At 44.8% G+C, this 19,924-nt stretch overlaps 1 protein-coding gene across 1 annotated transcript in view; it reads right to left on the bottom strand.

Moving 5' to 3' along the window:
- The window catches only part of cdh23 (cadherin-related 23), a 164,996-nt gene that overhangs the window by 54,738 nt on the left and 90,334 nt on the right, over positions 1 to 19,924 (bottom strand). The window contains exons 14-20 of the mRNA XM_071519622.1: positions 7,716 to 7,780; positions 6,867 to 7,104; positions 4,460 to 4,565; positions 3,760 to 3,887; positions 1,750 to 1,822; positions 578 to 694; positions 53 to 165 (exon numbers count right to left, since the gene is read on the bottom strand). Coding sequence (XP_071375723.1) covers positions 53 to 165; positions 578 to 694; positions 1,750 to 1,822; positions 3,760 to 3,887; positions 4,460 to 4,565; positions 6,867 to 7,104; positions 7,716 to 7,780 — 840 coding nt within the window. The remainder of the gene's footprint in view (positions 1 to 52; positions 166 to 577; positions 695 to 1,749; positions 1,823 to 3,759; positions 3,888 to 4,459; positions 4,566 to 6,866; positions 7,105 to 7,715; positions 7,781 to 19,924) is intronic.

Raw genomic sequence — 19,924 nt, forward strand, 5'->3', positions numbered from 1 at the left:
AATGAGAGTTAGTTAGGCGGGGTCTGGTGGGTGATGGTGGCAAAGTGGTTACCGTGGCGATGCCAGTCTTCTGTAGCGGGCCAACCCCTCCGTCCACAGCTCTGACGATCAGGATGTACTCCGACTTCAGCTCTCGGTCCAGTAAGGCTGTGGTGGTGATCTCCCCTGAAACACACACACAATCACTTATGTTATATTAGATTAGATATTATAAAGATTTTGCTATCGGCTCTACAAAACCAGCTATGGAAGTGGTCAGGTTCAAATAGTGATCAGGATTCTAATGCGGTTGGGTCGCAATCCAGCCAAGATGTGCATACAAGCAACGTCAAGAGATGGAGAGGGAAAGAAGGAAAAAGTAATGCAGACCCAGATTTAAATAAAAACTGCCGCAGGAGATGCAAAACAGCCGTCTTCAGGGCAAGTGGGGACATACAGTGATACGGTCTGAAAAAATCCAAATGTGATGTGAAACAAAAAAAGAAATAATAGAATCAGTTTTCAAATATCCTGTCACAATGACAAGTGTAACCATGGACATACTTTCACACATATATACACACACACACACACACACCTGAGCGCGAGTTGAGACGGAACTGAGAGGAGCCCTCCAGGGAGTAGATGAGTGAGGCCTGGCCAAACTCCCGCGAGGCGTCCAAATCAGTGGCATTCACAAGCAGCACTGTCGCCCCTGTGGGGGAGAGGGGGGGGGGGGGGGGGGGGTGACAGAAAGAAAGTTAAAAATCAAAGAGTGAGGGAAAGAAGGAATAAGAGAAAAAAAACAGAGCAGAAAGAGAGAGAGAGAGAGTGAGTGAGTCATGGGAAAAAATATGTGCAGTATAGTAAAGAGGGGAGAGAGAGAGGGAGAGAGAGGGAGAGAGAGGGAGAGAGAGAGAGAGAGAGAGACGGAGGCCGAGACAGAGAAATCGAGACAGAGTGTAATGGCATTCAGAGAGAGCTAATTTCCTCACCGCCCCCATCCCCGGCTCTACTGACGGCATGGCAGTGAGTGGGTTTATGGATTAGTGGATTATCAGCTTGTTTGGCACAGCCCATACTTGGCAGAGGCCTGATCAATACTCAGGCAGGCAGGGGGATGAGAGGCTAGCCAGAGCCCCGGGGCTAGCCTTGAGCTCAGCCTCGCAGCCCGAGCCCTGGGCCCCCAGCTCCGGGCCCAAGCACTTTAGCCATAGTCCGCTAAATCTCAGCTCCGGCCCGAGCTGCTCAGCGATGTGCTCCCTCGAATCGGTTCGGAGACACAAAAACTGGCCGGTGCCTGCTAGAGCTCAGACAGAGAGGGGGGCGGTCAAATATCTCATTCCCCCCCCAGCGACTGGAAACTAATCTATTGTCTGGGATAAAAGAGTCTTCTGAATGCATGCATGAGAATGAATATAGCAGCCGGCGATTTTTGCCTTGAATAGTCAATTTACTGCACTCTCACTAAGCATTTAAAAATACTATGCAAAACCAAAACAAAAAAGAAAGTAGAGGCCAGTGGAGGCAAATAAAAAAAACACTACCACCAAGAAGGCAGAGCTATAATTGAATATGCTAATAGTACGGCAATTCAAGACGGAGGTTACTGTGGGCTATGCATGGCACAGGGGAAGGTGATGCATTTAAGTCATTGAAAAAAAAAGTATGCGCTGTTTGGAGTGCTGTCTGAGTGTTGTATTGGCTGTGTGGAATACGAAATGCATTCAGCTGACATCTCTGTGACCCCGAATTTACAAAGTAACTCACCTGCAATAATGTTCTCTGGGATTTTGACAATGTAGGATGGCTTGCTGAACTTGGGTGGGTTGTCATTTTCATCCTGGAGGAGGGGTAAACATCAACAACAGCTCAAATCAATTCGCTAAGGGAGTCAAAATGCCACTTTTGGTTTAAAAAATGAATAAATAAATAAAACAGATTCACACATTAGCATTGGGTCTAGCATATTTCAGTGGAAATCAATAAAACATTAATTAGCAGAAATTATGAAAAGAAAATTGTGTAGGAGTGACATCACGCAGATCGGTTATATGAAGGTCGTGATTTCTACACATCTACCACATCTGGGGCTGGCCTACTGGCTGTCCAAAGAGTTAGAACAAAACACGGTGAAGCAGCGTTTTGTTATCATGCAACACAGACCTGGAATAACCTCCCAGATGATATTAGACAAGCCCCGACTCTGACAACTTTTAAGTCAAAGCTAAAAACTTTTAACTTTTTTAACTATTTCTGTTTAGGATCCCCACAGAGCTGACACGGGCAAGTATGAATTTTCATTTGTCTTGTCCGGGTAATGCTTACTTGCGCACGAGTGAACACTGTATGTGGGGGGGACAGAGCTTTACCCTGTATGATTCTCATCCATCTGTGGATGGTGAGGTTTTTCACCAAGAGGAGAATCTATGATTCTCGTCTGCCTTAGGCAGCGAGATCTGACGTAAATATCAGATCAAGAGTAGAATCAGGAAGGACAGGGGATAAGAAAATTCAAGAAAAACATATGGGTTCACTCACAATGTGCATCTAAAAGTGGGAGTATTTGTTGTGTTCTTTTATCTTTCTATTTCACTTGTTTTGAACTGCACTAATTTACTTTTTAAGTCTTTTATCTTTTGTATCTCTTGTCTGTACTTTTGCACTTTTTAATTGTACATCTTTTACCTTTACTGTATTTGTATTACTCTGTAAAGCACTTTGAATTGCCCCAGTGTATGAAATGTGCTATACAAATAAAGCTGCCTTGCCTTGCCTTGCCAAATACTATTACGTGTTGAACCGAAACAAAGGGTAGCTAAGACCCGCAATATGACAGGAATGAATGACTACAACGCGGAAGAGGATGTGCTGTCACACTGACTTCCCTGGCGCATTCATACTTTACACAACCTCCCCTCATTGAATTAGACTCTATAGCACACCAACACATCCAGTTGTGTGGCTATTTGTGGAGAGGCTCCCTGCTGTGTGAGCCGCTGAGAAATGTTAACACTTTAACAACAGTCACTGGCACCACTATCTATCTGGGCTGTGTGGTACACTGGTGCAAAGCATTGTGCGTGTGTGTGTGTGTGTGTGATGCTGCCAGCTACTGATAAACCCCTGCGGTGTGAGTCACGACACTGGAGGACAGAGGAGAGAGAGAGAGAGAGAGAGAGAGAGAGAGAGAGAGAGAGAGAGACTGCAGAATTGTGCACATATCTCCCTGTTGATTTTGCATCTCATCATACATTTCCTCATCTTGCACTCTCTTTCTCTCTGCACCATCATGCAGGATGTCTAAGGATATGCTTAACTGGACTTATCCATTCTTCTCTGTCACTTGTTCTTTTATGAGCCAAAAGTCAGAGAGATGGATGCCCATCAGGGGGCTAGTAGACACAACGTTTATGAGTTTTGGTTGCTTATCATTGCTGCTGCTTATTATTTATTACATAATAACATTCTATCCATCAAAGACACATTCAAATTTATTGAACAATTTATTTTAAATGACTTCCTCAAATCATTATAAGTTAGTGGTTCATAGTCAGGTTTTCATTGCAGGTTTTCATCCCAACCAAAAACCAGCTAATTTCATTGATTAATAGACCTTCATCCATGGAGGAGGAACTAATTAGTGAAATGAGTTGGTGTGGTGTTTTGGTGGAATGAAAACCTGCAGACTCTGGTATATGTCAAAAGCCACCCAAATCCATGAGTCCGTGTCTGTGTGTCTCTGTGTGTGTGTGTGTGCAGCTGCAGGGGTATACTTACGATCACCTCCACAGTGACAGAGACTGTGTTGTTGAGGGCTGGATTCCCCCCGTCTTTGGCCATCACTGTCAAGTAGATCATCCCTTCAGAAATCTGCTCGTAGTCCAGAGGGCTGTTCACACTGATCACTGGTGGAGGGAGGGAGGGAGAGAGAGAGAGAGGAGAGGGAGAGAGTGAGGGAGAAAGAGAGGGAGAGAGCTTGTGTGTCTTGCGTGTGTATGTTAGTGACCTGCATCTGCAAGACCATTTGCGTGTGCCGTGTATGTACCCACACCTGTATATACACCCATACTCAGTGATGTAGTGGTAAATAAAAATGTGTAAACTATGACCTCCAGCTAGTTATCATCATAAACAACCACCAATATTATCAAAACTCTCTTTAATTCTAGTTCTTTTTCAGAAAATCAATAATTTATGCTCTTTTTTCCCCATAAACGCTGCCACCATCATTTAACTCACATCGGTTCAGAACTACTTACTATGATATATAGCATGAATTTACGTCGTGAAGATTTATATCAGCCTAAAAATGTGGATGAACTCTGTTCTGCAAATAAAAAGGTGAGTAAACTGAGTTTAGGTGGGTAAACCCTGCACTACTGTTACGCTGGTGAAGAATTTGTCTTGTGTGTGTGTATGTGTGTGTGTGTGTGTGCATGCATGTGTGCGTGTGTGTTTGTTTGAACGGCGAGCATACCTGCGTAGCCCTCCACCATGATGATGCTGAAGTACTGCGGGAAGGCCGACACTGAAGTGATGGTGTAGGTGAGGAAGTTATTGGGTGGAGAATCCTCATCTGTCGCCTGGGGAGAGGTGTGTGGGGGGCAGACGGGGGGGGGGGGGGGGGGGGGGGGGGGGGGTACTTTTAAAAACACTGCCTTTAGCATATGCCTCAGTCAAAGAAAGTCCACAGAGAGGAAAAGTTTTGAGGGAGAGAGACAGGTGGACAGACAGCGTGGCGGGACAGCTGCTCTGGTAGACAGTGCTATGTGTCTTTGTGTGTACGTTTGCACAGCATGGATATGCCTATGTGTCTGTGTGTGTGTGTGTGTGTGTGTGTGTGCGTATGTGTGCGGCCAGGAAGCTGTCAGTCAGTGACGGCGTGTTATTGGACAGATTAAAGCTGATTCTGGTTATTAGTGGTGCAGGCGTCAATATTGGATGAACACCAACCGAGCCAAGACAAGCCAAGCAAGCAGAGGACAGACGAAACCGCACTTTGCTGGGCTAATCCACAACAACAACAAGAATCATGACACCCCCTCGTTATACTAGAGCTGGCAGCAACCAAAAACATGATTCCTCCGGCTGTGAGGGGAGTCTACTGGGCTTCACTGGCATCATTAGACGCTGGACAGGTTGTCAAAAACACTCACTTGTATCTCTCCATAACACGCACATATCTGTTCTTTGATTTAGCTCCAAACCGTTGAGTAAGCAATACCTTTCTTCCCCCACAACTTACTAAGCCTAGCCTTTCTCCTCCCAGCCGTCCCTCTCGATCAAATTTCAACAAATTGCTTCATATTAGACAGTCGTTTACCGTCCAACAAGGTGAGAGGAGTTGGGGGCAGCGAATCAAATAGATGAGTGGCAAAGGAAGTAACGGAATAAGAACTGCAGAGAAAATGAAAAAAGGAGGCTTGTGAGAGGTATGGCTGTTAGAAAGCATCAGTAGAGGGAAGGCGCAAACCTCCTGGGCATTGTTTGGGGAAAAAAGAAAGAAGTAAATAGCAGAAAAGCCTCTCTTTACTTTGTCTCTCAACCCATCCTCTCCCCCTATTTCTGTCTTTCTCCTCTTTCCTCCCTCTCTCCCCGTTTTCCGGACTTGTGTGTGTGTGTGTGTGTGTGTGTGTGCGCGCAAGTGCGTGTGTGTAAGCATGTGGTTCCCGGGCAAAACCGCTGACACGTAGAATTGTGCGACTGGCTTCCGCATTCCTCTCAGGCAGCGTATTAATAACGACAGCGTTTAAGGTTAGCACGGTCTAATCAAACGCGGCGAGTGAAGCGTTGAGCCCAGCCATCAGCCAAGCTCCCACAATGCAAACACGCGGCGGGGGGGGGGAAGGCAGTGCACCCTGCCAGGGTGAGCCACCGCTGTGCCCACCGCCACGGGGACGTAATAGTCTTTCTCTCCGGGGCGCAATCAAAGGAAACGCTGAGCCATTAGTTACCATTATACCCCCGTACCTTTGCCTCGTGCGAGGCAGTGACACGCTGTGCCGCGCCTTCATGGATACAGTACACGCACAAACATACGCAAACACAAGAAAAGCACTGATTAAGTATTAAAAACAACAGAGTGCATCATTATAGTAACAAAGAGGGGGAAAAAACTGAAAGAAAGAGGAGGAGGACAGCAAAAGCAAAACGCTGTGGGTCTGGGGATTGTTGGTATCTTACAGAGTCAGGATGAAATCCTCCGTATATCCCTGTGTGTGTAGGTGTGGGTTTTATATGTGCATGTACATGTGCGTGTGGACATATTGTTGCAGATATGTTTGTGTGAGTTTGTAAAGTATGTGTACTTACGTGTGCGTGCGTCTTTTTGACAAACCCCGACCCAATCTTCTATCGCATATTGTTGAGAATGTCATTTTACATTTACTGATGATTAAGCAATAAGAGGCTTAGCAAGGCTTACTGCCTTTATTAAAAAAAAAAGAAACAGCAATAGCACCCCATTGTAAGAAAAAAGAATACAAATGGTAAAGAAATCATCTACTTTTTAATCAGGCATGAGAAAAAGTTATTTTTCCTCCAAGCAATGTAGTTCTTGAACAGCAGCTAAAAAACTTTGCTGAGTACAAGTATGAGAGGTTATTTTTGGTTAGTGCATTAATATTTATAATTCATATTTAATACTTATTCACTTATTATTGTTGGTCACAGGTGTATGTTTATGGGGTATTTTACAATGGCTACTAAAAGGACTGAGGACAAAAACTATCTGTCCTGATCTAGGTTGTCCTAAAAAAAAGGTTGGCCGAATAAAACGCTGTGCCCGTTTTTTGTTCCGACAGCATGTAGGTGTGTGTGCCGGCTTAAACCGTGTGTGTGTAGGTGTGTAGGTGTGTAGGTGTGCAGGTGTAACTCTGCCTCACCCTCACTCGGGCCACCTGCTGCGCGGCCTGCTCGTTCTCTCTCAGGGAGCCCACGTACGCCTCCTTCTGGAAGAGCGGCGGGTTGTCGTTGACGTCCAGCACGTTGACCCGCAGCCTCCCGGTCGTCTCCTCCCCGCCGCCGTCCCTCGCCAGCACGGTCAGCGTGAAGCGCCGCATCAGCTCGTAGTCCAGGCCGGCCCGCAGACGGACCCAGCCCGTCTCGGCGTCCAGCGAAAACCTGCGAGAGGGGGGGGGGAGAGAGTAGTAATGACAGCGGAGGGGCAGGCGAAGGACGACGGGATAAATGGGGCGGTAAAAGGGTAATGCCGAAAAATGTACATCTATTAAGTCTGCTGTACCCAAGGAAAAAGTCTAAAACATTTGGGAGGATCATTATCCCTATCCTCTATGGATCAGAATCCCCTGTAAGTGATGGTGTTACCTCGTTTGATCCCACAGTGAGAAATTACTTTTCAGTAAGTTTAACACACAGAAACAGACAATAAATACCAGGAAGCGGCACTGAGTGGATGGGGAAGTTACAACTCCATCCTGTTCTTATGATACATTGGAGATACTGAATGAATGCATAATATGACTGTGTGTGTGTGTGTGTGTGTGTGTGTGTGGCCTGAGGATAGCAGGCCTAAAGAAGAAGAGCCAGACACTGTTCCAGCTCAGCTGTCATTGGCTTGTGTGTGGGGTAGAAACAGTGCTACGAGTACCCAGAAGTGACTAAATAAATTAAACATTAATGTGATTGTGTGTGTATGTGTGTGTGTGTGTGTGTGGGGGGGGGGGGGGTTGTATGAGTGTGTGTGTGTGTGTGTGTGTGTAGCTGTGTCTTACTGGTCTGGCTCATCACTGAAGTAGTAACGCACTGTTCCAAACGTGCCTATGTCTCCGTCTGTGGCCTGGAGAAAAAAAGAGAGAGAGAAAAAAAAAAAAAAGAAACCTTATTTTCCACCCTTGTTTTCTTGTCATGTATGTTCTGTTGCCCATCAGTTATAACTTTGTTTCTCAACCTAATTTTTTTTGACCTGCAATTGTTACATTTTCTCTACTTCTTTAGCATTCATTTATTTGCATGTGCAAATGAGCAAACTCTTCAATTTGTTTTACGCTAAGTGTCTACAGATTGTATATATGTGTCTCTGGAACTGGTCTGGTGCTGCTGCCTATTCCAAATACTGTTATGAAAACAAAATTCATGGTGTACTGTTAGTTACCACATGCACAGTGTATTACTGCCAGGCTTTAAAGTGGCGCTCCCTGCTGTGGTGTTTCTGCACTGCACTTCCCAGAGATCACCATCAATCAATCAGTGTGTCCAGTACTGTGGCGTCTTTTTCCTTGGATTTTATGTTGATGCAGTTTGAGTTTCTGTAGGTGGCGCTCTTTTCTTTGTCTATTCAGCCATGGTGGCTATCACTGCTCATGCTAACCACCCAGTTCTTCTATTTGTTCCCAATAAACCCAGGAAAGATCTACTAGACACCAGGTGTGTAGATTAACAAATGTAAAAGCTTTCATGAACTTGCTATAGATTGAATCACTATTGTTATATCAATCTGTGATAGAAAGTAGCAAAATGGACATTTATTTATATGGAAATGCCACTGATTGTCAGCTTCAATTTTACGTCCAATTGTGATTTCCTGACTACCAGAAATTCTTGACTGTGACATTCTGACTAAATATAAAGTCTTTTCTGCATCACCTTATTATAATAGACATTGTACAGATTCTTTGTGTGCGTTTTTGTGAGGGGATTCTGTCATAAAGCAACCACAGCGTTCTGACATGCCGCATCCAAACAGCTGCATAAAATCATCCATCGGCAGCTGGGTTTATGCTTAGTTTCCATATTTTCACATATTTTCGACAGTTGTCTATGACCATATGACTGCCTGAGAGGACATGTGAGTCACACTTCACTCTCCGGAGGTGTTGATTGGATTAGATCAAACAGGAGACCTGATACATTTCTTCATCCACGTGCCACACCGTTGCCCTAAAGGCAGCAACGGCTGCTGTCATATGCTTTGCAGATGAAAAAGGGGGCTGGAAAAATTGCCCTATAAAAAGCAACACTTTCAGGAATCTTGTACTTTATGAAACGCTGCATTAACACGATCTGTCTTTGTACATACTGTATATACACTCACGCATACACACACAGTGTTGTGTCTGTGCTGATGGATCGTGGCTGGAGAGGCTGTTGTAATGGAGTTTCACTTGAGCGGCTCTGCAGTCAGTTGGAGGGCCAGACTCATACATGTCTCCAGATGCTTTGTCAACCCATACTGCTGGTCACTGTGATGCAATGACGCCCTGATCCCGACTTCATCATATGGGCCTCTGGGTGCACAGGTGTGCTCACGTGTGTGTGTGTGTGTGTAGGGTTGCACATGTAGTTTGCATGTGTGTTGTTGTGTGGCACTTATACCTTTACCAGTGTTTGTGCATATGTGTGTGGGGGCATACAAGTCTTTGCGTTTGTATGTTGGCATATGCACATGCGCATATGTGTGTTGCCGATATGTGTGTTGGGGGATATTGTACGTGTCTGTATGTTTTTAGTTGTTTGTGTGTGTGTGTACACGCGCACATGAGTGAGCCAGTACATGTGTTAGGGGATATCTATCTTTGTGTTTTTAATTGCATGTGTTTGTGACTGCATGTGTGTGTGTGTGTGTGTGTCTCACAGATGGAACAACGGCTGCAGCTATCAAGGATTTTTTTCTCTCCTTCTAAAAATCACACCATGCTGTTTAGCTCAAGCCTGTAATTTCACAGAGCGCTTCCACATCATCCTGCATGGTGAATCAATGTTCCTCTTTAATGTCCAAATGGCCCTGGCTTTGTTGTCGCTACACACACAGCGTAATGCAGCACATCCCCCTGAGTAGAGAGTAGACGCTAAATGCATGTGAGGTGTTTAGGACTCCAGTCAGGTTCTCATATTAACCTGTGAGCTTTCATCTGTCGTGTCTCTATGACCCCATCACTTAATGCCACTCAACTGCTCTCTCTCTCATTCCTCCCTCCTTCCTCCATCCTTTATCTTTCCCTTTTTCCCTTCTGTCTTTACCTCGCTCTCCTCCCTCCGTCCCGAGCGCCGCCTCCCTCTCCGCTCTCTCTCCCCCTCTCCTCTACATATCTCCCTCGGCACACTCTTTCCCCTCGATGCCTCCCCCCTGCCTGCGCTCCCTCTCTCCCAGGTGAGTGACAGGCCCATAAGTGCTCCAATGATAGCAGTGGGGGTGTTAGCGTGACAGCTATCGAGGTGGTGACAGGAGCTGGGCTCAGCCGGAGAGCTAATACTGCCTCTGCCTCCGCGGCCGAGCCCCTCGCGCCATGACGGCAGACAGAGAGAGAGAGAGAGAGGGAGAGAGAGACGGAGAGAGAAAGAAAGAGAGAGAAAGAGACGATAGCCATCTCCCCCCCCCCTTCTCTCCCTTCTCATCATTCAGCGACTCACTCCCTTTCTCCACACCAAACAATCACCATGACAGTGCAGCCCAGTCACTTTGCCAACTGCTCACCAAAGACTTTCAACTTTAGACGCAGAAGGCCCGCAGCAGATGGATGGGGGAGATTGGTTTGTGCAGGGATTTGCTACAGCTTCAGTCTGTGGGCCGGGGTCTTTGACGCCAGTGTGTTACAGCGCTCCGACCCGCTTCATCATGGTGGCTTAAACTTTTTTGATGGGGGGAGCTGGGGGTGGTGGAGAGGGGCGGCAGCGAGGTGGGACGGGGACAGACTGAATGTCAGATTTTTAACGAGGAAAGAAATGACACGGAAATAAAGCCAAGTGCTGGGCGCAATAAATGTGCCTCACTAATTACTGACTCTGCTCACCCCCCACACCCCAGTGACCTCACAAACAATTACAATGTTTTCAAACAAGCAGTGCAAGTACAGCATTGGTTCATAGGGCAAAATGGAACAAATAGTTATTTCATACCAACTGAGAAAAGCAATTCATCCCACATCGTGTTTGGACATAGACCCCTTTTCAAGGTCAGTGGAGGAGGCTTGTGATTTTTTTCCCATGTGAAACCTATAGACAGTGTGCATACTTAGTGTATTCTCATGGTGTGGCATGAATTTTCTGTCAAATTGGCATATTGCCGTAGATGCTTATTGTTGGCTGGTACAAAACCCTGTCATTTGATTGCCTGCACTTTTACTACCAAGAGAGGCCATGAGTGTATGTAATGGCATACTATCAACAGAGTAACCTAAGTCTAAGTGTCTTAGATGAACAGTGGGCCTAGACTGAGTTCAGCGGTGAAAGTCTCTTCAACATTAAAGAGCAGAGCACTGGGGTATCAAGTCAGCATCCTGATCAAATCCAAAGTAAGCTGTTAAGGAGTGGCTGCACAAAGCGTCAGCGCAGTGCTGATTGCCAATATACACTCTGCAAGCCCTAGGGTCCTCAGGCAGTAACTACAAAAGAGAAATTAGTTCTCAGTTGACCAGTTTGGTTAAATGATGTGTTTCTTCCCATCAGAGAGGCAAGCCAGCAGGCATACACAACTCTGTGTGGGAGTGTGTTTTGTGAGTGTGTGCATGTGGGTGCACCTGTGTACCGGTGTGCTGGTGTGTGTGTGTCTCATGCATGTTAATGCAAGTATGAGAGGATGTGCATGCATGTTTGTGTGTGTACTGTGTGTTTGTGTACTGTGTGTTTGTGTGTGTGCATGTGTGTGTGCATATGTGCATGTTTGCGTGCGGACATATGTGCAAAGGATATAGGTGGACAAAGGTGCAAGGTGTTTCCAGAAGTTTATTCAGTCTTTGGGTAAATATGCTCCCCAACCGTTTACAGTATAAACTCCTATTATCACACTCAATTGCTTTCTAGAGGAAGGTGGAAATGAGAGCTTCCCCTCATGGGTGACAGAAAGTGGGGGTATGGTGTATGGGTGTGTGTGTGTGTGTGTGTGTGTGTGTGTGTTGTTGGGGACTGTGTGTGTGGTGGTGGGGTGGGGCAGGAGCAGATTATCAGCCCTGCTATCTTGGGGACCATGGGGGGGGGTTGACGCTGCACAAGCTTTTCTATCTTGAGTGAGCTGGAATTTGAATTGATGGGCTCTCAAAATTGCTTTTTCCTGCTGCAGCTTTGAGAAAGGAGAGCATTGGAAAAGGAAACCAATTACTGGCTGTCAAAGCCTGCTGTCAAAATAGACATGACCCCCAGTTCAAACACAGACAACCCCCTCTGTTTCCATGTTACACACCTAAACACAACCACATAGAAAAGACAAAAAACATACACACACACCCCAAAGTGAAGATGTCCAGTTTCTGACAGTCTTTGTGTGAGAAACAACGATGAAGACACGGTTGTCGAGTTATCTTCCTCAGCTCTGGTTAGCTCTTCTCTTGCGGCCTTCCTCTGAGGCTGCGTCTCTCACACTCTAACATTCTCTCCATCCATTACAAGATCATACATCAATCTCCACAAAGATGTTTTACAACTGGGATATCACTGCCTCACAGAACAGCTGTTTTGAAATGTGAGCATCGTCATGTTATCACGTTCATGTTATCACGTTCATGTTATCACGATGGGTCAGGGTCATATGATTCTAGTGCATCCCATGGGTTGCTCTAATATATGGGCTGTGGATCAATAGTGAGGAAGCTTGCAGCTCCCAGTCCACTCACAGCTTTTGACCACTGTGGGCATGAAGAGGTAAATTCAAAGAGAGACAAAAGTCAAGTTGAGACACTTCACTCCTTTATACCTGTGCGCTATCAAACTATGCATCATTCTGTATCTGCTTGTTCCAATGTTTCACTGAAGCTATATACACTTACTGTATATTGAGTAAAATATTCAAACTTCAAAGACACCATTTTTTTTAATGGATGCGCCATTACATCAAATGAAAAAAAATCTAGATGTCTTGTTCATCATTTTATACACAATCACATTTAATTTATGATGACATATTTGGTGTCTTTGGAAACCTTGGGATCTTGACTAGAATTTTAAATACATTTCTGTGGGTTTGAACAAAGCTTGCTCGCGCAACATGCGTTTGCAATGATGGACCCACAAGTGGGACAGGCAGGGTTCAAGAGGTTTTAAAACCCAGAAGCTAAGGGAAGGGAAGGAGCATTCTAGTGGTTTAAGACAAATGGATTTTAATTGTCAAACATTTATTTCTCAAAAATAACATAGGAGGACAGAGGACCAGACAAAGATGTTGTACGTATCGTCAGGGTAATGACCGTGAGTGAAAACATTCATTTTAACAGTGACATTAATAGTGTTTGTCTTCCCTGTGTTCCTGGTCACATCCTTCCCCTCTGTTTCTATCTATACACCATGGGACTGTGCAGAACCTGTACTTGTTTCTGATCAGTACTATAGAACAAGACTCAGAGAGATGCCAGCAGCTTGGGGAAAGCACAAAAACTCTGACACTAATGTTGGAGCCAAGCTGAGATGTGTCCAGCTACAGATCTTACTGGTTGCTTGGGGATATCCTAAGGGGCTACTGACTCAACACGCCTGTTTCTATCAAAGAACTAACAAGAGCACTGACCCATCCATCATTACCTATCTGCTGCAAGATCTCAGTCTTTATATTCGACATGGGAGAAAGGACAGTACAGACAGGAGGCAAAACTCAAACCTATTCAGCCACGGGTCTCTGGTGGAAAATCCTTCACCTACTTTGGATCCGAGGAGGACCGGCCACATCCCACGGCAGTCCCCCAGCTGTGACCTAGAGCACCGGCGGGTGTTGATGGGAGCTGTGTGCGCTTTTACTGCGGACACTTTAGCGTAATGGCGATGGCGAGCGCACTTTTACGACTGCTTTATTTCCCTAAACCATTAACGAACAGGTGGGAGCGCTCACGGCGACCGCAGCCTGCCGACAGAATTGAACAGGCTGTTTCTATTATCTCCTGACCACCCAGAAGACAGGCTGACAGAGAGATAGAGACGGAGAGAGAGGAAGGGAGAGAGCGAGAGAACTTTAACAATGAAACCACTTTCTCACAGTTTATACCTTTGTAAAAGAGGAGTACAATAAAGGACTGATGTCTTCATAGTATACCAAGACAGCTTGCAAGAGATATTCTATAGTAGTACTGTTTACATGAATACAAAGCTACTATATAATGATGTGAACCGCATGTGAACCACAAGGGGAAAAAAACAGCTGTTTACTCTGGCACAAAGGAGAGAGGGGGAAAGAGAGAGAGAGAGAGAGAGAGAGAGAGAGAGAGAGAGAGAGAGAGAGAGAGAGAGAGGGAGGGTTGTATTGTAGGCATAAGCTTGGAGATACAGTTAGAGTTGCCAGTGAAATGGCTTAACGATGAGTACTGTGTGGCTGGCAGCTTCACTTCGTCGGCAGGCCTTCGTCCTCCCCCTCTCTTTCTCTCTCTTTCTATATCTCTGTCCTCAACGATTAAGGAGTGAGATTAACACAAGAGGATGCGGAGAAAGATGAAGAGTGAAATGGAGAGAAAGCTAACACACTGAATATCAGGGAAAAGACACAGCAGTGGATGAGTGGATGTGCTTGGTATCTGCAGCTATCTGTTGAGGGAGCGGGGTTGAGCTCAGGGGACGACACAAACACACTGACCTTTTCAATGTCAAAGAGGACAACGGGAAACATGTCATCCCGCACGAATGATGCACTCCCTGTCTGGGCCAATCAGGAACAACTATGTCTAAGTCAACTATGCTTTTGACTGTAATTGTAGCGCCCGCTTCGGCCAATCATTGCAATTTTGAACATGTTGCAACACAGTGGTGAGATGCATCATTTCGCCAAGTTTCATCAAAATCTGATCCGTGGTGTCTGAGATATTATGTGTGGTGGATGGATGAAATGAATGAACGAACAAATTATACTTCTGTAGAGAATTGATATCATCAACCAACCCCACTGCACTCTGGGAATGTTCAGACTTTCCTCTAATCTCCAGACCCCCCCACCCACCCACCACCCACCTACACTGTCCACCCATACACACCCCGCCTCCCAATGTCAGGACACCCATAATAAGTGCTTCATTATTAACAGTGACTCTGCGCAGCTACCACTGGCAGGAGAGAGCCGGGCCTCACCCTTTTTATTGCAATAATGAATTATAATTATTGTTGTGAATATTACCCCCATAAAGAGCCATCCAAATGGCGGTGCTGGCGCAACATCCTCCACTTGGTAATTTATAACTTTCCGCCGGAGGCATTTATCATTGTGCCATAGCCCTCAAACACGCAGCATCTGCATGGAGCCCATAAAAGGCATTGGGGAGAACAAGATAGTGGTAAAACAAGCTTGGTTTATGTCACCTCGACTCCCTGACTGACAAGCTGTGTACACAACCACAGGAGATACTATATATGTATGATTCTGGTCTAACCATAGCAGACGTAATAGATAGATCTGTGCCTCAGGAAGAATGTTGCCTCCCATAAATGTCATAACATCAAGGCTGAGGATAAGAAGAAAGGAAGGTGCAGGAAAAAGTTCTTCGATATGCATATTAGACATGCAGACATCTCCACTAACCCCCAACACATACATATATACACACAGAGGTAGAGCCAGATGGATAGAAAGAGCAAAAGAAAGCAAAACAGAGACAGAAAGAGAATGAGAAAGAGAGAGGGGGAATCAATGCAACACCTGAAAACCATTAGCAATCTAATGGTAAAAGAAGAGAGAAAGTGAAAAAAAAGAAAAACAACTGAGGGCATGCAATAAATAAGAAATGAAAGAAGGCAAATGCTCTGAAACCCAAGGAGAGAAAAACAGAGTGATTCTACCGATATGAGCAGCTGCTGGTGTCTAAAGTCTCCAGGGTAAGGAAGAGACAGAGAAAGAGAGAGCGAGAAAGAAAGGGACCCGGACACAGAGTAAATCACAATAAATATTTATAATGATAAGTAATGCTGCAGACCATAAATATTAAACAGCCACTGCCTGTGTGCATGTGTGTCTATGTGTGTGTGTATTTGTGTGTTTACATGTTGAGCAAAAGTGTCCATAGGGACTGCGGGAGCGGGCGCTGAGTAATGCATTGACTAAGGTTGTACATAAGCTTTGATCAGATGAACTATGAATATTAACCCAAACAAAGCATTTCAATTGCATTATCAGATTGCTTGTTTAGCACTTTTTAAAACCACTGGGAGTAGCACTGTAACAAACATGCATAATTTCAATTAGCATAAGTAGAAAGAATTAAATAAACATCATCCAGGCCCCACCCTCTTTCCCTTCTTCAACGTTATTAATATACATGACTGGAAAAACACCTTCATGGCCAGAGAACCGACAATGAACCAACGGTAATTCAGTGATCCTGCCTGCTATAGTTGGTACTACAAACACTGAGGTCCAGATTCACTAAGATTGCACTGCAAGGGCAATTTGCGCATTTTTTGCTCATCAGTCGCCTGAGCTAAGAGAACAGAGTTTTCGTCTTAAGTCACTAGAAATTTATTCAAATCAAATTGTGATGCAAAGCAGAACTCGAAAAGAACTCTATGCAAACAAAAACCCCTTCATCACCAACCGGAAACACGAATTGTGTGCTTCAGCTGGAAGACTAATCCACCAAGGCTGGCAGCTTTGCGGCCGAAGCGTTCTTTATAGTGTGTTTCCTGGATGATGTTTATATAGTGTTTTCTGATCAGATTTGAGATTCTAGGATGGAAAACCCTCTTGCTTGCCTGACTTACTGGCCATGATGCCAGAGTCTTGCAGGAATGACATCAGCAATTCTGAAAGGCCAAACTACTTACTCAAAGTCTTTATGTCACCTTTCAAAGAATCTTATATGTGCTACAGTAATTTAGGGGAGTTGGTTGAGGAATGTTAGTGAATTGGCCAAAATCTCGATTTCAATGGCCTCACCTACAAATAACTATTATGTGGGCAAAATAATACTGCAATTTACATAGGTATGACCATGACAGGTCCAAAGACCTGCATGGCATTCTGATTTGGTCATTTTGGTGATCTGGGCATTAATTTAAGCTTGCCCACTCGCCTGAGGTGAATGATTTTGGAAGCAGGTGAGTCCAGAAAAGGCCCAGCCCAATTGGCATGTGAGACTGGGCAGCAGATTCCCAATCCTACTAGTATGCATGAATCCTCACCAACATTTAGTTAAGGTGTCATAGAAATTCAGTCAGTTGCCTGTGTTCTATTTCTTCAGTTCCACCTTAAGATCCAAGGGCTCGTCCCTGCCTCAGCCTTCCTATCAGACCTCTGCACTGTTGCTACTGCGCCAAGGCTCAAAGCTGAGGCGACAGACAGGCAGGCAGCTCTGGAAGTGGAATACCAGAACGAGATGATGAGGGGACTATGGACGAAGAGAGGGAGAGGAGCTGTCCTGGCTCCGGGTGCTGAAACATCATTTGTCTGCCATCTGTTGCACCTCACAGCCTGCTTACAGAGTTCACTGTGCTGCTAGTCCCTGCCTAAACGTCTGGTTGTATTATGATCACCTCGGGTTCTTCACTGCAGCAAAGATGAGCGCTAATGCGTGAGGCTGGTACATATCTGATGGACAAAATGAGTAAAAAGAAAGGGGGAAGGGAGAGGCATCACATTCATTAAGTCACAATTAACGCTACTGGCAAGTAAACTTCCAGGATCTTTATCTGTCCTCTGTTCTCTTGTTTTAGAATCGTGCTTTGGCAGTTAGATACTACATCAAATGCATAATGGAGGACACTAGAACGCAGATTGAGGAATAGACATTATGTCACAAGTAACACTTCCACTTAACTATGAAAAATACGATTCCTGCAGTCAGTGAGCAATATAATCCACACTTAACACTGGGAATGATAGGCAGGGTAAGTTGTTATTTTACCTTATGGTGACTCACAGCAATTGACAAATGCTCTAGTACAGGGCTTTATGTAACCCAGGCTAGTTTTACCTCACCTTCCCCTTGAAATGTACAGTCAGAAAGGGGGATTCATTTGATATTAATATAAAATACACCCTATTATGCATACAAGCGGGATATCGTCCCCATTATCATCCCTCCACTCCCACTGCTTCCTACAGAATATGAAGCAGGGGCCCAGTGGACGGATTTACATGCGGTTTTTATGCAGTGTGCCTTGCCTGAGGCTTTACACGATAATTTATACAATACAATGATACAATGCCCAATCCAAAATAAATACCTCATTGTTCACACAGACAAGAGCGAGGCGTCATTCACTTGTTTGATCAGACTGCAGCGTATAAACAAATAAGTCTCAACTATTAATTGGATCACAACAGTTGTAAACTACTGTCTACAATACTAATGAACTAAATTACGACAGGCCCACAAAGGTAAACAATCATGCACATACACATTCATTGAAACACGCACACACACGCACACACACACACATACACATACATGATAATCTTACAGGATAACAAACAGAAAACACCTACCATGACTTCTCCCAGCTTTAGCCATGTGTTGACCTTGAGGGAATTCAGGAAGGTAGTTGTGTATGTGTGTGTGTGTGCGTGTGTGTGTGTGTGTGTGTGTGTGTGTATATTCCCATTTCTCAGCCTTAGAACCAAGCTAGCTCTAACAGGTATTTATGGGCACAGGCAAGCTGAGTGGGGGAAACATCTGTTTAATCAGAGTGTGTGTGTGTCTCCGGTGACAGCTGAGAAGGTGTGTGTGTGTGTGTGTGTGTGTGTGAGAGAGAGAGAGAGAGAGAGCAGGTCAGAATATCCAAGGCCCTCATCTAACAGTGTATATACGAGTGCTACCATCCATGCCAGTTCAGTCCTCGCTGAGAGCCTTCACATCTCATTCTATTTACACCCCATTCACTCTCTACAGCCAGCAATCAGGATTCCACGGCTGGCCGTACGCTCCAGCGCGAGGCCAACATCAGCCAGACTTATCGGGTATTAGATTGCCCTGCAATCTCCATTTCATGAGCACCCAGTCTATAAACACTATTGATTTTCCACAGTGTGCTTTTGCACTTGTATCTAGTGGATAGTGGTCATGCTGTCACAGGAATGAATGGTAAAGAATAATAATGCTGAGTTATGGGGAGCCGGCCGGAGATTGTTCCGCTCTGGTTAATCTACTGGCTGCTAGTCAGGACCGAGAGGGTGACCTCTGATCCAGGGTAGGACTCGGAGAAGATGGGGTGGAGCAGCCTCAAGGACACGTGAATCGTGAGAAGCAGAACAAAGGTTAACAGACCTGGAGGGAATGAATCAGACATCAGAGCTTTTTGCAAATAATTCTTAAGCCCTATTTTAACTGGATTACAACTAAATCCATCATTTTTACAAGCCTGGAAAGTAAGAGGAGCAAAATTACCTACTGTGTTTTGGCAAACTCATCTGATAATAGCAATCCAGTTCGAATTGACATCTCTTTAATGTTGTAATGTGTTACATTTTTGGCGACTGGCAGATAAGCGGAAGTGTAGAATGTTTAACATTTTAAATCTGGGCTACGAGCAGCAATTTTAGGGTAATCACAGAGATCCTGGAATTATACAGATAGCACATAAAATTACATTGCAGGAGCACCTACAACTAAATAAAACTTATCCAGTTTAAGTTTAGTGCTTTAGTGTTCATTCTGGCCTGCATGCAGGGGCAGATGGGTGGGATTTACAAGATCAGGACAATTCAGATAGTAACAAAACATAGACTAAATTGACTTTAAATTCTTTCCTGTGATTGTCCCAGCTTTCTGGTTCTCATAGTATTGTCCCATTTGGTAGGCCGAAACAAACTTACAGTATTGGCAAATAATATTTCATCTAGCTTTAGAATTAATTAGCATGTCGATGTTGAAAAGAGGGTTAAGAACTAACCAAGTGGAGTCACAAATTGTTTTGACCAGGTACAGTGTGGGAGAGATCAGAGATATGCCTCAGTCAGCAACATTGTCACCACAATGGTGCAGTATAATATATATGCAGCGTTTAAGCATTATGTTACAGTAACTCACCAGGTAAGTGGGTTTTCCATTTGTGTTTCAGAGGTAGGACCAAATCACTCTTGCTTGAGTCA

This window comes from Centroberyx affinis, unplaced genomic scaffold, assembly GCF_046629955.1.
Source record: "Centroberyx affinis isolate AG114_WGS23_722 - 3 ecotype Tasmania unplaced genomic scaffold, CSIRO-AGI_Caff_v1 ptg000718l_1, whole genome shotgun sequence".
Lineage (NCBI taxonomy): Eukaryota > Metazoa > Chordata > Actinopteri > Beryciformes > Berycidae > Centroberyx > Centroberyx affinis.